General features: G+C 40.5%; 1 protein-coding gene across 1 annotated transcript in view; it reads right to left on the bottom strand.

Annotated features, from left to right (window-relative positions):
• Window positions 1-1,983: 1,983 nt before the first annotated feature.
• Window positions 1,984-14,778, bottom strand: part of fndc3ba (fibronectin type III domain containing 3Ba) — a 98,808-nt gene continuing 86,013 nt past the window's right edge. Inside the window, exons 22-26 of the mRNA XM_030776075.1 lie at window positions 12,850-13,130; window positions 9,124-9,339; window positions 6,537-6,703; window positions 6,241-6,368; window positions 1,984-2,624 (exon numbers count right to left, since the gene is read on the bottom strand). Coding sequence (XP_030631935.1) covers window positions 2,313-2,624; window positions 6,241-6,368; window positions 6,537-6,703; window positions 9,124-9,339; window positions 12,850-13,130 — 1,104 coding nt within the window. The 3' untranslated portion in view covers window positions 1,984-2,312. The remainder of the gene's footprint in view (window positions 2,625-6,240; window positions 6,369-6,536; window positions 6,704-9,123; window positions 9,340-12,849; window positions 13,131-14,778) is intronic.

Genomic DNA, 14,778 nt, shown 5'->3' with positions numbered 1-14,778 from the left:
AGGCATTTGGTTATATGAAAATGTAACTGATTACACCACTGTATGTGCTACATGTTCCCAATTACTGAAAGAAAATAAATTCAGGGTTATTAATATTAGGAATGCTGGCCTTAATTATAAATCTACCATAAAAAATGAACAAAACAGAAAAAAATGACATGCTACAGGAGAAAAAAAATTAGTATATAACTACACTTGTCTCTTAATTTTTAAAAAATAAATAAATGAAGATTGCACTGAAATTGGCATTTAAAGTACTGAATGCAATATATAGTATAAATAAACCTAAAAAGAATGATACCTTACTTTCCCATTAACTTTGGCAAAGGTATTTTGAGCTAGTAAACGATTCTGCGTACGGGCACATTTGAGCAAGGCACAGCTTAAGCAAGAAAGAAATAAAAGTAGAAATGCATAAAAATTGCAAAGGCAGATGACAGAGAGGCTACAATAGTGACGACAGCAATGACATAATCATACTCAAGAACGTAGTGTTTGCAGCACCCTCTTGGAAACATTGAATTGATTTCTTCACCTCTGAAATGTCCATGTCCCTGAGGTACAATACAGGCTGTCAGTCAGGGCAGGGGACGGGGCTTGCTGACTACCACAGCCCCACCCCCCATTGGCCCTTCTCTCTTTTTTCCCCCTATCATAAAAAATATCCAAAGTCATCTGCAAATGTGGAACATTGAAAAAAAAATTCTTTGGATCAATGGGATCTGCTGGTTTGTACCTTTACGTGGCTTAAGATGCATTGTAAGTGCCCTTTTCCCATTATGTTTGGCATTGTTCATACACTGTTGTTCGGTAAAGAGAGAGATGAGGAATTCATCGCTGCTTTGATCACATCAGTAAAGCACCTCAGAAATTCCAAATGAGATTTTAAGGACAGAGAGAAGAGAAAAGGATTACACGGGGCCAGATAACAGAGCTACAGGCAGATATATATGAGGCTTTTAGTGATAAAGGTATTGAGACATTCACACAGTGATTAGCAGTACACACACTAGTTGTGATTCACAGAAATGCACTGGGTTTTTTGTGGCTTTAGCCGGCCAACACTTAACTGAGCATAGTGACATTTCCTGGTCCCTGGGTGTATGAGTCTACATGGAGGGCAATGTAGAGAAACGTGGGAGCAAGGAGAGAACAGAGACACAGCCGCTCACTGTTAGTACAGACAAGAATGGCAGCTGAATGGGGGAAGAGTGGGGATTGGCCAAAGACTGTGGCCAGAACCTTAGGATAAGAGACCCAAGGCAAGACGACCAATCAAAGGTCCAAGATTTTTACAGCGTCCAATGACAACCGATTTTCTTCATTGGGAGGGTGTGTGGTGTCTGAGAGACTTCTACCAAATCCATGTGGTATAGAATACTGTCCCAAAACCTTTCCTACACCACTACTGACCACAGATTTGAAAAGCACCATAAAATGTGAGTTGACTCATACTCCATTAGAGAGATCCACTTCAAACCCAAAGTCATTTATATTACATTACCTCTATAGATTTTTTTTTTTTTTTTTAGATATTTTCATATACATGTATATATTAGATAACTGGTTCCATTCTTTCTTAGGAAAAAAAAAAAAAAAAACACACAATAGCAGCATCACTAAAACCACACTTGGATTGCAATTTGCTTTGGCAGCTTAATGCAGGGGCTTTAGACTAGCCTTACTGTTGAAATGCGATTTTAGTGTTTGTTTTCAGCATTGTGATACTGGTTGATCTCAATAGAAACATTACATAAAACTGTGCATGAACAGGTAAAAATTGCAGAGTATGAAAAGTGTATCATGTTAAAGCTATGATGCCTATATTTTGAATATGGCTGTAAAAAAAAAGATGCACTGAAACACACTTGGCTAAAACATTGAACATAGTAAGGCCATCAAAACATTTTTTTTTCTTTTTGTATACGTACGTACATGTAAAGGGATAAAAAAACAAAACAAAAAACAAAACAAAAAAAAAAACCATGCAAATCAGACTGCCTAGTGAACACACGTAAGGCCATGATAATCTGAATTTGCTTTTCCCAAGGTGCGGCAAAGACTTCAGCTTTCTGTCGAGCAAAATCCAGACATCGTATCATGAATGAGTGAGAGAGCAGTTGGAGAGGAAGAATGGATACAGACGACACAAAAGAAAGAGAGGAGAAGAGAATGAATACATACTCAAACTACAATGCGTAGTGTCAGATGTATACCTCAAGTGTTCTTTGTTTTGTTTTTCTGTTTTTTTTGTTTCGTTTTGTTTTCCCCTATAAATGTTCTCTTTCTTGGCTAGGTGCCATGCTCTTCCCTCACTCCATGAAAAAGTATTCCACTATGAAGGCAATAAGGAACGAGAGGGCGGCAAAAGCGCCGACGAGGGCCGCGGCAAAGCGTTCGTCAGTGGAGAGGATGCCCATGGCGTTCGCTGTAGTGCTGGTGGCCGCCTCCCCGGGCATTGCCAGCTCAGTACGGCGCATGGTGAACAGAGAAGAGGGACTGAGGGGGCCACACAGCTCCTGAGTACTGTCCTGGCATCGACGGCAAACGCACACACGGAAACGGTATTCTGTGTTGATCTGTAGACCCGAGATCTGGAACGAAGAACCCTCCCCCTTATATACCTGCATGGAGAGAAGGGGGGGAAAAAAAAGCGTTTTTAGCCATTTTGAGAATAGCTATTGGTGTCTGTGGTTTATTTTATGCCATAAAGTTTATACATCTGCCATGAACTGTCACGGGTGCAGCCGATAGTCAGTGACACCAATATGACAGATATTCTTGCTTTTAGCAGAACATTTGGGAAAATAAACTCCTTCACATGCTTGTCTTACGAGAAAATCCTAGAAACATGAAGCTCCCACAGTAGACAAGATTTTGATCTAAAGCCATGCTAAAGCCAAGTCTGGTGCACCCCCCAACACAATCAGTGTCACGTCCCGTGGTGCTGAAAATTAACCGATAGCCTTTTCATATGAAGCCAGATATGACGATTCCTATGAGATCAAGCTGTGCGAGTCATGATCATCAACATCATCATCATCTTACTCCCATGTCATAACAGTGTAGTACAATCCCTATCTAAAACAACTATGGGATATTTTGGCACTTGTTTTCTGAACAATTTCAACAAAAGCTGTTCAGTCTGCAAACCACTGAAAGATCGTCTCGGCGCTAATAGTACAGACAAACAAACAAACAAACAAACAAATAAACAATGAACCACATCGTGTTCCCTGAATTAATTTCAGCATGAGGAACCAGAGGAGAGGCTTGAAAAATGTCTCAGACCTTGCCCTTCAGATCTTCTCATTGAGCAGTCCCACATCTAATTAGAGTCACTGAAGTTAAACGAGACACGCTTGAGCGCTGATCAATTTACAGTCGCAGAAACCAAAGCAGTGATCACACGCTCTGACACCTGGGCTGGCAACCAGGGGGCATGCTGTCAAGTCACTGCTTCCATTTACATCTTTCAGCAGTCACCGTTAGAATGATGCAAAGATTTCTTTTGTTAAGACTTAGTGTCACTGTTCTCAAGCCTCAGGCCAGGGCAATTTATCTGGCACTCCCACAGTGTGCCCTGTGTGCCAATATATTTGGTTTAACACCAGGGTTAAGTCACATCAAGCTCAATATTCTATTTCCTTTGTCAATTTGTACTGGACTGAGGCATTTGCTGCAGTGCAAGTAATTCAGAAAGAACAGTTGGAGACAAACTCCAATATTAACCTCAGCAAAGAAAAACATAAACAAAGAAAATCCCATTTCAGATAGAAATCTGCATTTCATTGAATTTAAGTCAGATGAATTCATCTTTGAAAGCATGGCAGATGAAAAATAGTTCCAAGAAGCAATTTGCCTATTCAGTTTGCCTCATCCACTCAGCAGCTTCAAGAAGCCAAACTGTGGATACACATGGAAACCTTATAATAAGTAAAATAAATGGACCCAAGAAAATACATTTTTTTCTTGGTTCTCAATTAAAACTTGAGGACAAAAGCTATTCTAACAGCTGAAGAATTCTCACTCTCACTCGAAATGGTAAAGTTCCATTAATATAGACTGCATCGTCCGGCAATCCATTCTCTGTCTCATATTGTAAGCAAGCTTATCAGTCTACTAGTACTAGTCCTTTCTCCCTTTCCATAAAAATAGAAACCTTACAAAATGGTAAACTATCAACAGAGCAGGCATCCGCTCTCAAATACCGTGTTAGAAAATAACAGGGAGCTGACTGACTATATTGGTCTCATAAAAAAATAAACTGCAGTGGCTTCAGGCTGCTCTGCATGGCACCTCGTTTTTCTGTTCTTTTCCATTGGTTTGAGATTGTTGCTACTGGAGAGAGAGTGTGTTAGAGCCAGGGGGAAGACAGAGAGGGCTAATCCGTGTCCTTAGGGGGCTGTGTCTATGCTGGTCATGAATGTGACAGTCTTCATTAAAAAGACTCTAGCTCAACAGCTGGTGAGAGACAATCATGCAATTCCCCCAAAAAGGCCAATTTTAGTCCACATGGAGGATGCTCATTTTTGGACCTGTTTGTCTGATGGAAGCGAGCAAACAAGTCTATGATGGTTCCATTACTGCCGAACAGAGTAATCTTTCAAGGTAGCAGGACTAGATTAGATCAGATGAGCTTCAACTGTTCAGCAGTTAATGCACATTAGCGGCTATTATTTCATGTTTTTACTGAATAAGTGAAAATAAAACAACTATTAATCAGTTTTAGCCAATCCAAATATACATGTAAACTGCCAAAAGCATCACCCTCTGTGTGTGTGTGTGTGTGTGTGTGTGTGTGTGTGTGTGTGTGTGTGTGTGTGTGTGTCTGTATATGCAGCCGTGCAGTGGAGGACTATAACAGTCAAGTTTCAGCTGTGAATCTTTCTGCAGTGTATACTCAGACATTCCAAAGGAACGGCAAACAGAAGATGGCCACTGAAACCATTATAGCTGACCTGGCAAACAGACTCCTGAATACATTCAGTGTCTCACTCCATCGCACATTAGCACACAGTCATGCACACATTTAAGACGTCCCTTTCTACTCACATTTATTCTGAGAGCTGCCAAAGCTGTGTGTACTCAAAGAAACCCTGCCAGTAGCCTTTTCTAACACAGACTGCATGCCTACACTGGAAATGTCCCAGAATGATGAATAGCCTCCACAGACTAACATTAATGTGAAGGATTAGCCTTAGCCATGAACTTGCTCAGAAAGGCCATGCATCTCTATGTGAATTCCTTAATCACCCTTAGAGTCTTAACAATGAGAAACTCTGAAGTCTGATTTTATTGCAGATTAGAGACTCCCTTAATCTTAATGTCCTCATAATTCAAGTCAAAGTAGCATTTTTTATATGAGCATTAAATGTCAATTTAGCACTGAAGGGCAATGCTGCCAGATTGTCATCTATCTGTTTCGTCTTTCTTTCTGTAAAACAATAGGCATTTTAATTTTAGTCAAGTCAAATACATTTCATCGCTCACAGTGTAGAATAGCTGTAGAACCATTTTCTCAATTTCTAATGAAGAACAATTAGAGAAATTCTTGTTTGTTAATGAGAAGGCGGAGACGTTTGCTTTTTTTCTTTTTATTGCTGTTCAGTGCTGTGTCACTGAGTCATTAGCTGCGGTAACGGCGGTGAAACTGACGTGAAGCTCATGCTATTTACCCCGTGATACTGCAGGACCACCACCCTGCCACAGTACTGAGCAGCCTTAGACTCTGAATGCTAATGGCCAAAGCCAGAGCTGATGGATGGACTGTCCTGTCCTGATCTAACACCCTGCAGATCATATCTTTTTCTGAGGAAACCTGAGCGCTGGGCTGCGCGGAGCTCAGAATAGATAAGGAAGCACTTCCGTTTAAAGTAAATTTGCATTGTAGGCTATAAGTTTGTCAGGTTGTAAAATCTAAATCCATATTTGACATGCTTGAACTATGAAGATTAAGCTGGAATCAAGTAGTGTAAAATATCTGACACATTTAGTGGAAAAGGAATTTCACGGCTGGTGAGGGCGCTCTGAACCTTTGCCATATTGGAAATCCAATTTTTAAAGATGATATTATGACACGTTTGAATAATTTCAAAGAAAAATGTTGGTGAAACCTTTACAGAGTTAGAATTGCAATTAGGTCTCAAATAGAGGGTACACATGCCTTCCACAACAGGCAAAACCTCAATCTTTTCTGACATATAAATTTGCACCAATATTATTTTTCAACAGGCTCACCTGTTTGTATTCAGATTCCCTCCCCACCAGCACTTGGAGGATGTAGCTGATGGGATCTCCTCTTATTGGTGGAATGCTCTCCCATGTAACCTCACACATGTTGCCCTCCAGTTGGATGACCTTGGGGGCTGTAAAAAGAAAGAGGAACCATTTCCAAACACATACCCGAGGTTCACATAGCATTTCACTGAATGTAGACACGGCAAGCTACGATACATGACGACGCGAACGCCACGAAAGGCCAGTCTGCAGTGAGAGTGTGTGTGTGTGTGTGTGTGTTGGAGACAGTTGTTCACCTTTGAGTGCTGGAGGCATAGATTTGGTGGTGTTGAAAGTATAGGTGTCTGAGAAAGGACCCTCTCCTGCCTCACTCACAGCCTGGATCCTGAAGCAGTAGCTGCTGGATTCGGTTAGTCTCTGTACCTTATATGTGTGGCTCGGCCCTCGGTAGATTGTGACAAACCTGAAATAAAACATACAGACTTTTACTCAGGCTTTTTAGATCTAGGAGAGAAAGTTGTTTCAAATCTATGTTTAGTTTTTACCGATAAATCCCTCTAGAGGAAAAAAAGGAGATGATGTTTGATATTACAGCAGTATGATCTGACCCTTGGTATTTCAATAATATTTGATACATTTTTTTTTTTACTTTTAAATCAATTGAGGAAAAATACATTAAAATGCTGGTGGGTGCGACGGTACTGTAAGATTGGTACCAAATCTGTCACAGCAGCATGGAGAGAGCCAACTCTCTTATCATGAGTAATGGCCCTGTTCTGCTCTGGCACACACACACACACACACACACACACATACACACATACAAACAAAAACACAAACACACCTACAAAACGACAAAACAGGGACAGATGCCATTTAATGATGTGTTTACGAGGCATTTTGCCATGTCTCTAAAAATTACCAACAGATTGATGCGAAACAAAATGAAGTTCACATTTATTAAAGTGTATCGAGAGGTCAGATTCTATAATTAACAAAGTTTTATGACATGAGGACAAAGTATTGTCAAAAAACACACTGTTGCTCCCACTCTTGCAAAGCATGCAGAGAGAACACCTTATCCTCTACACATGTTGCCATGGCACCTGTATCCAGCACAGGCTCTTTGAAACAGTGGACAGTGAACTACGGGGGTTTCAGACATAAAAAATTAAGTGAGGGATAATCCATGTCCTCTTTTATGGTGGATATGAAAGAAAGCTCCCGAAGTTAAGCTCAGGGTTTGGACATGTACACAGAGAGTACGGTTCAAACCAGAGCACAGCGTTCCAGCGCTGCTCTCATCTCAGAACTCAGCAGTACAGACATGCTGGGTAAGAAAGAGACACAGAAAGACAAGCTCTGCAGACAAAGCTAATCCCTGATCTATAACCATGGTGCGAATGGACACGACATTTATTCACTCTGATGTACTGACTGAGAAAAACAGCAGGAGGAAATAGAGAGAGGTTAGAAACAATATCTATTACTGTTTATCTTCGCATCCCCTGGACATTGGCCTGATGGATCATACATCTGTGGTTACTATAGTGATGGGCACACTAACGCAATTCTGGGTGTAATTCTACCTTGTTCAGAGTTCATTTCAGAGCAATGGCAACTGGGTCTGGCGTCGTAGCATCTGCCACAATTTCATTTTGATTAACTAGTCATATTATGACAATCAATTAATGTCAGTAAAACAGATGATTCCAAAAAAAAAAAAAACCCAGAAAAAATGTTTATAAACTGCAAGTACACACTAACCTAAGCTGAAACTGGTGCTCCAGACCAATGGAAGACACACTTTCGTTGTTGTGAATTTGTTTGGCTTTATCTCATAAGCCATATTGAGGCAAATGCGTGTATCTGGGTAACTTAACTTTCCAAAAATCATTCTGTTCAATGAGCAGGGCAGAGTGATACAAAAACTTGAAAATTGCCTAGAAATGAGGGCTTTATGCTAAAAAAAAAAAAAAAAATCAGTCTCGCTATTACCGAAAACTGTTTCTATCGAACTGACTCAAAAGTGCACACACACACACCTGTTCTCTGAGTAAAAATTAACTCCTAATTATGAGGGCCTGCATGATTGGACTTGGGCACTCCTATACACACACCTGCATGAGAGTGTGTAGAGCACCTGAATTCCTCTAAGATTAGGTTAATTGTCACGTGTTACTGTTCTGAGGACACAGGTCACTGACAGATGCTGAGACCTAGTTTATACCTTACAGACCCTATAGAGCCGTTTAGAGGAGGCTAATGAGATTGGGAGACTTTCTGACACTGTTGGCTGGACGCTAATTTCCTTCTCATTAGCTGTCCATCTGTCTAGCCCCATGCAGTCTCGCTACAGCTGCCAACAGACTCCTTTGACACAGAAAACCACTGCAATTAAATTATGATTCAAGCTAACACAGGCACAGGAGCAGGTTAAGATGTAGTGCCAAGATAGTTTTTCTGGTTTGTTCTGGAAAGGTGTTGACATAAGCTAAGCCTATGAGCACTTTGACCACAAGACAGGAAAATGATTGATTAGTAACGCTTGACCTATCATAAGACTTTAACCGCAGTCACTGAACCTTTTATCTACGGCTTTATTGAAACAACACTTGACTGAATGAGAATGTAAAGCAATAGACAGTGAATATAAAACATTCAATGCTTTATCAAATCTAACAGCGGCTTTCCTTGGTCCTGGATCTTTCAGATGATGCCTACGATAGGATGAGACATGAAGAACAGAGAGGAATGGAAAAGATCACAGTGCACTGGGAGCAAAAACATCAGTTACATGAAATGACAGATGTCACAATGTCCTCCAGAACCTCACTATGCTCTCCAATTCTCAGATCAAACTGACAATCAGGTCCTCTTTACCTTCTATTCTTGTCCTCCATCTGTAAGTTGTAGGCCATCTCATCACTGAGTAGGATCTTGGTGTTGTTGCTGTCTCCCCATTTCAGTTTGAGACTCTGGGGTCCGGCAGCAGCACACTCCAGACGAGGTGGCGCTGGGGGCAACGGTCTGGTACGAGCCAACAGGGGGAGACAGAGAGGGCCAGCACCAATGGCATTCACAGCCTGGATCTGCAGACTAACACAGGACAACACAGTGGTCAAAACCCATTCAATCAGTTCTCAACAACATTTTAATGTTACATCAATCATATGGTGTATCTAAGCTTGTTTTTCTCTCAGGACATTAGCTTTTGACTTTCAAATACATTCACTTAGACCAGTACTGTAGAACACCAGTTTCTTATGATAAATCCATATCTTACAGACGATTCAGTAAATCTACAGCGAGAAAACAGACTACAGGGGTAAGTCAATGTAACATGATTAGCCTGAATAACTGAGGTGTAATTACGTGTGACTGTGTGTTTGGGTGTGAGAAAGTGTGACACAGATAACAAAGTAGTGTGTGTGAGAGACAAGAAGACTATTGCACTGCAATAGCTGGCTAACCGCATTAATGCAGAGGTGGCCACACTATGAGAAGTATCATGTCTGTTTGGCACTTTGTGTACGGAAGAAAAGAATGAGAATACAAAAGGCTTTTATCTTGCCTCTAACACTAGATACCTGCTGTAAAACAAAGGCTTCTTAAGGTCTGAATCAATAGCTCATTAAAAGTTACAATCCTCAAAGGTCATATTACCTTCACGGAATCCCTTAAATTAATTGCTCAGCTAATTGTATTAACACCTCTCTTCCCTTGAACACAATTAATTAAGCCCACAACTAAACTAAACAAAACAAAACCAGATGAATCATTTTATGACTACACCTTCAGCAAAACAGCAGTCACACAAAAATGAAAAACAGAAAACAGGTACTCTATAAAAGTGAAAGCACATACATTTATGTTTATATTCAACACTAAAAAAAACCCCTAAAAGCTACTGAATATGAAACATCAGAGTTCCAGGTTTTGTATACATGCATGGTGAGAGGCCAAGTAAGCCAAATGTTTTAATTTATCTACTGTATAGACACATTCTTGGCAGATTTATTTAAAAGATTTATAACTACCCACTTTTTCAAGCTTATATTTTATTACTGAGTGCATATTACATGTGCTTAATGTGGAAAAAAAAAAATACATCAGTAACCACAGAATGCAAAAACCTACTCTAACTTCAAAAAATCATTCGAAAAGTAAATCTTTTTTGACCGGTCGCATCAAAGAAATCCTCCATGCCTGTGCGTGTCAGTGTGTATGTATGAACAGAAATATCCCCTGACTACATGGCAGCGGCTGACGGCAGTGCGCTCAGGGTTGTGTTTGTGAAGTCCTGATTATGAATGAGGGAATGCGTTGGGTCGTGACATCCCTCACTGATTATACATGACCCAGCAGATGGATGAGCTCAGGGTTTACAGTTAACCATGCATAACACAGCAAGGGTTTCCTCACACACACACACACACACACACACACACGCACATACACACACACGCGCTTCGAACATATGGCACAAGCTGTTTTCATCAATCAGAGATGGGGTTTTTTTTCTAAAGTAATGTGCACTTTTTTTTTGTTACATAGAAAGTACAACACCAGCCTGTTTTTCTGCTTCTCTACTATTATTTCTTGCTGTCATAATTTGCTTGGCATCAGTACAGACAGGATCAGAGCGTGATGAGCTACAGCCAGCTCTTACTCCCAGGACAACAACAACAAGTTTGTGAGGGCAGCCTAAAGAGGTGACTACACAGTGGCTTCACAGAGATTAACTCGCCAAGTCCCCAAGTGTCTCTTAATGAAATAAATCATCTTAACCTTGCGAAGATAAACAGCTTAATAAAGTAATGAAGAAGTTCATGGAACTGTAAAGCTCAGAGAAGACATCATTCATATTGTCAATACATACACCAACAAAACAGAATACATATTCTCAAGACCTCTAACGATCAATGCAACAGCAACAATAAGGAAAAAAGTATACATTATTAGGGAGGCTGAATACAGCGTAGTTTTCTGGCTGACATTTCAACTAACAACAAAAACATACCTTAACCTTTTGGAAAATGTAATTAGACTGTGATGCCTGAGCGACAGTGTGCGTTATGGATCGATCCAGGACCTAAAAAAAAAAAAAAAAAGAACCGTGCCGGACAGCCTAACACTGGTCTATACTGCTCTGGGCTACTGCCTTGGTACTTGCTGACTTTTCTACTAAGATGTCTTATGTTATTCTAAGGCATCAGTTTTCCATGCCGCTTCTGTGACGTGGGTTGAACAACCCACATCGTTTTATATGAGAGCAAGTGGTGATGTGATGGATCATTGTTTGACATGTTACGATGTTGCCTTAGGTAAAACTTTGCTAACAAGACAGGGTTATGTTGTAGAGTTTACACTGTAACTGGATCAAGTACTGTGAACAGTCTCATCAAGGTCAGAGTTCATCGTCTAGACATGCAACCACTGAATTTCTAATGCCGTTATAAAATGCAATGTATCTTGGTCTAGTATGAATATCTTTGAGTTTTGAGGGGTTTGGTGGAAATAAAAGCGGCCAAAAAAAGAGAGTCATAATTCATACACAGTCAGTCTCAATACCTTTAGCTCCACCCATTTAAGGAAGAGGATAAAAAATTACAACAAACCTCAGCAATCATAAAAGACAGATTATTTAGATAGCACTGTCAAATATGCTCATTCATTTTCCTTTTGTGAAGAACCCCTCCCCCATCCAAAAAAAAAAAAAGACACAGAATGACTTTTATATTATCAGCAACAGACTGTGTGTGATAAATGTCGAGTGTTGATTGGTTATTCAAGCTAGCAGAGCTTAGAGTACTATGAAAATTGACTAAAACTAACTAGACATAGGAATAAACACGGAAAAAAAAAAAATTTAAACTACTGATCCGTACAAGCCAAACTGAACAAAGAAGAACAGATAATGGTTCAGATAAATCAGATGAAAAGAACAGATAATGGTTCGATAAATAAGATTTTTTTTCTTCCTGCGGGTGACTATTTGAGTGAAACTGAATCAGGTCCTCAAACCTTGTGGCATAGCATACAACCAAATCGAGCTGAGAAGGTTACCACAGAACTGAATTAGTATTGCCAGCATCACACCATGTCCTCCTCCTCTATCGGCCACACACGCAAACTTGCACATGGATGTGGACGAGTGAGAGGGGGATTTAAAAAGACGCCGAGATGAGACGACAACAACACGCGTTATGTAAAAGAGAGAGAGAGAGAGCAAGAGAGAGAGGGAGAACGGGCATCACGCTGGTTTCCCACTGCAGCGCTCTGAATGCGTGCTATCCCCTCTGGCCTTTTCTTTTCATTAGTCCGCCGACGAGCGTCATTAACTTACTGTTATTGAGCGAGAGAATAGGAAAGGGAAGGAGACGGAGAAGGAGATGGCCGGTGACGGGAATTCGCCATCAATGTCATTCGACAGGAAGCTCTCCTGAGATGAATGGCACCTAATGTGCCGCATGATTATCAGCGCTGAGACTGGGCGGCGTGAGGGCTCAGAATTCAACAGGGAATAAGGGAAAGAGAGTGCTAGATGGTTCTGTGTCTTAGATAAGAATGCAGAGAATGTGGTAGTAATTAGTTTTCTGTGTTTACCTGTGTTCGCTATCAGGCTGTAGGTCTTTAATAACATAGCAGGTGCTGTTGTCAAGGCTGATGACCTGTTCTCCCAGAGTGATGATGTAAGAGGTGATGTCAGACCCGTTACAGCTTGGCTCCTCCCATTTGAGCGCCAGGCAGGTGGAGGGAGAGAAGAACTCTGCGTCTGTGGGGTCGTGTTCTGGCACATAGAAAACAGATACAGGGTCTGGCACTGTGGCGGGTGTCTGACAGTTCACTTGCTCACTGTACGGCCCTGCTCCTGCCTGATTGGCTGCCTAGGTAGATAAAAAGGGGGAAAGGGAAAGGGATGGGAGATTAGAAAACCAAGAATTTAAGGAGAACACATTCACCATATTGAATACATTTTAATTAGTCACCTCTTGGTTAACTACCACACTACATATACTGAGCTGAACTTTACACATAATATCTGACATTTGCAATCACTTTTGCACAGCCAAACATATGGTGTTATTAAAGGTTGCATAAGAGCGAGATGGAAACACATTAACAGAATTTATTAAATTGTGTGACTGCTTTTTTAAGGATGGCAGTTGTGTCCCTAATGTAGAAAAGCATTGCTATTTTAGTGTGTGAAATGGTCTGGTATAATTAGAGTGGTTTAAAGACCCACCGTTCAGGAACAGACAGTGTAAGACTTAATGAGGCATGAGATCCAGTTGAAACATATTCTAAAAGAGCCGTGAAAAAGCTTATACAAAGGTCATCACCTTTACTCGCTCCTGCATTTACCTGCCACATCAAAGTTCAGCTCATTAGTTCTATACCGCTCCTCTCAGCTCCTTTCACTCGGCAGAAAACTTGGACATTGCCTCTATGGCAAACAAGTCTCATAGCTTTTGCAGCCAGCTTAGGTTATGCCTTGGTGGGTTACGTGGGTTCAAGCATATTTGGCTTGATGAAATATGTGAGCTGTAACTAATGTACTTAGAAAAAAAACCCCAAAAAAACGGTAGCATCTGAAAATGAACCGAATGCATGATTATCAGTGCATGAGCACTCGTTGTGCATTACATCGTTACATCGGTGTTGAGTTAGCATCTGGTACAAAAAATCCACTTATCTCAAAGCACCCATGATACAATATACCAGCATGAATCACATACTTGTATGTTTGAGTACAGACAGAACATTCCATTTACCATTCACTTCAATGCCATTTCTGGCAAAAAGAACAGAAAGAGAGAAAAAGTGAAATATGCCTTTTTTGGCACCCTCTGTGTAGGATGATTTGCTCATTTTGACTCCACTTATTTAACCATGTTGTGCTCTGTTCAGACAGGCGGTGTATCAGGAAAGGACATGGTGAGAGATAAATATTAAGGTGTTACGCGAGTTCCTCTCAAAGATGACAAGAAAATGCCCACTGGGGCTAATACAAGTTCTTTTATACATCAGTCAATGAGACTTCCTCAGCTAGATCTACAAGGACATAAAACTCTACAAATGGAAGCAGTAAAAAACAAAGCCAAGATTTACGAGTGGCTAAAATTGTTCACCCTCTCATACTTTCTCATAGGTACAATAGCAACACCATTCTCTAAAAACAATTTTGAAAGGTTTAATAAATAGTCAGTGATGAGTTTGCAAATGTTTGCTGACTGTTCATATTAAGAGGCTATACACTGTCCTCTTCAGAATGATTTGAAACTGTTTCCCACCAACATGACCTTCAATTAAAAAAACAAACAAACACAAAAATACATGCATTCATCTTTCCTGAATAATGGCCTACCAATCATAACTTTACAAAGAATGTGTTTTTCTTTCTAATATAGTGACTATCCACGCCCTTGGACTCAGTAATCCATTAGCTGTGATGTGATATGTTTTTTAACTGGTTGACATGCAGGTACAGGGGTGCATGCACTGGCTTAAGGCGGATATTTATTAGATTTGTGT

The sequence above is a fragment of the Chanos chanos genome, chromosome 5, assembly GCF_902362185.1.
Source record: "Chanos chanos chromosome 5, fChaCha1.1, whole genome shotgun sequence".
Classification (NCBI taxonomy): Eukaryota; Metazoa; Chordata; class Actinopteri; order Gonorynchiformes; family Chanidae; genus Chanos; species Chanos chanos.
Note: the sequence above shows the minus strand (reverse complement) of the source record. Positions and strands in the feature narration are given on the sequence as shown.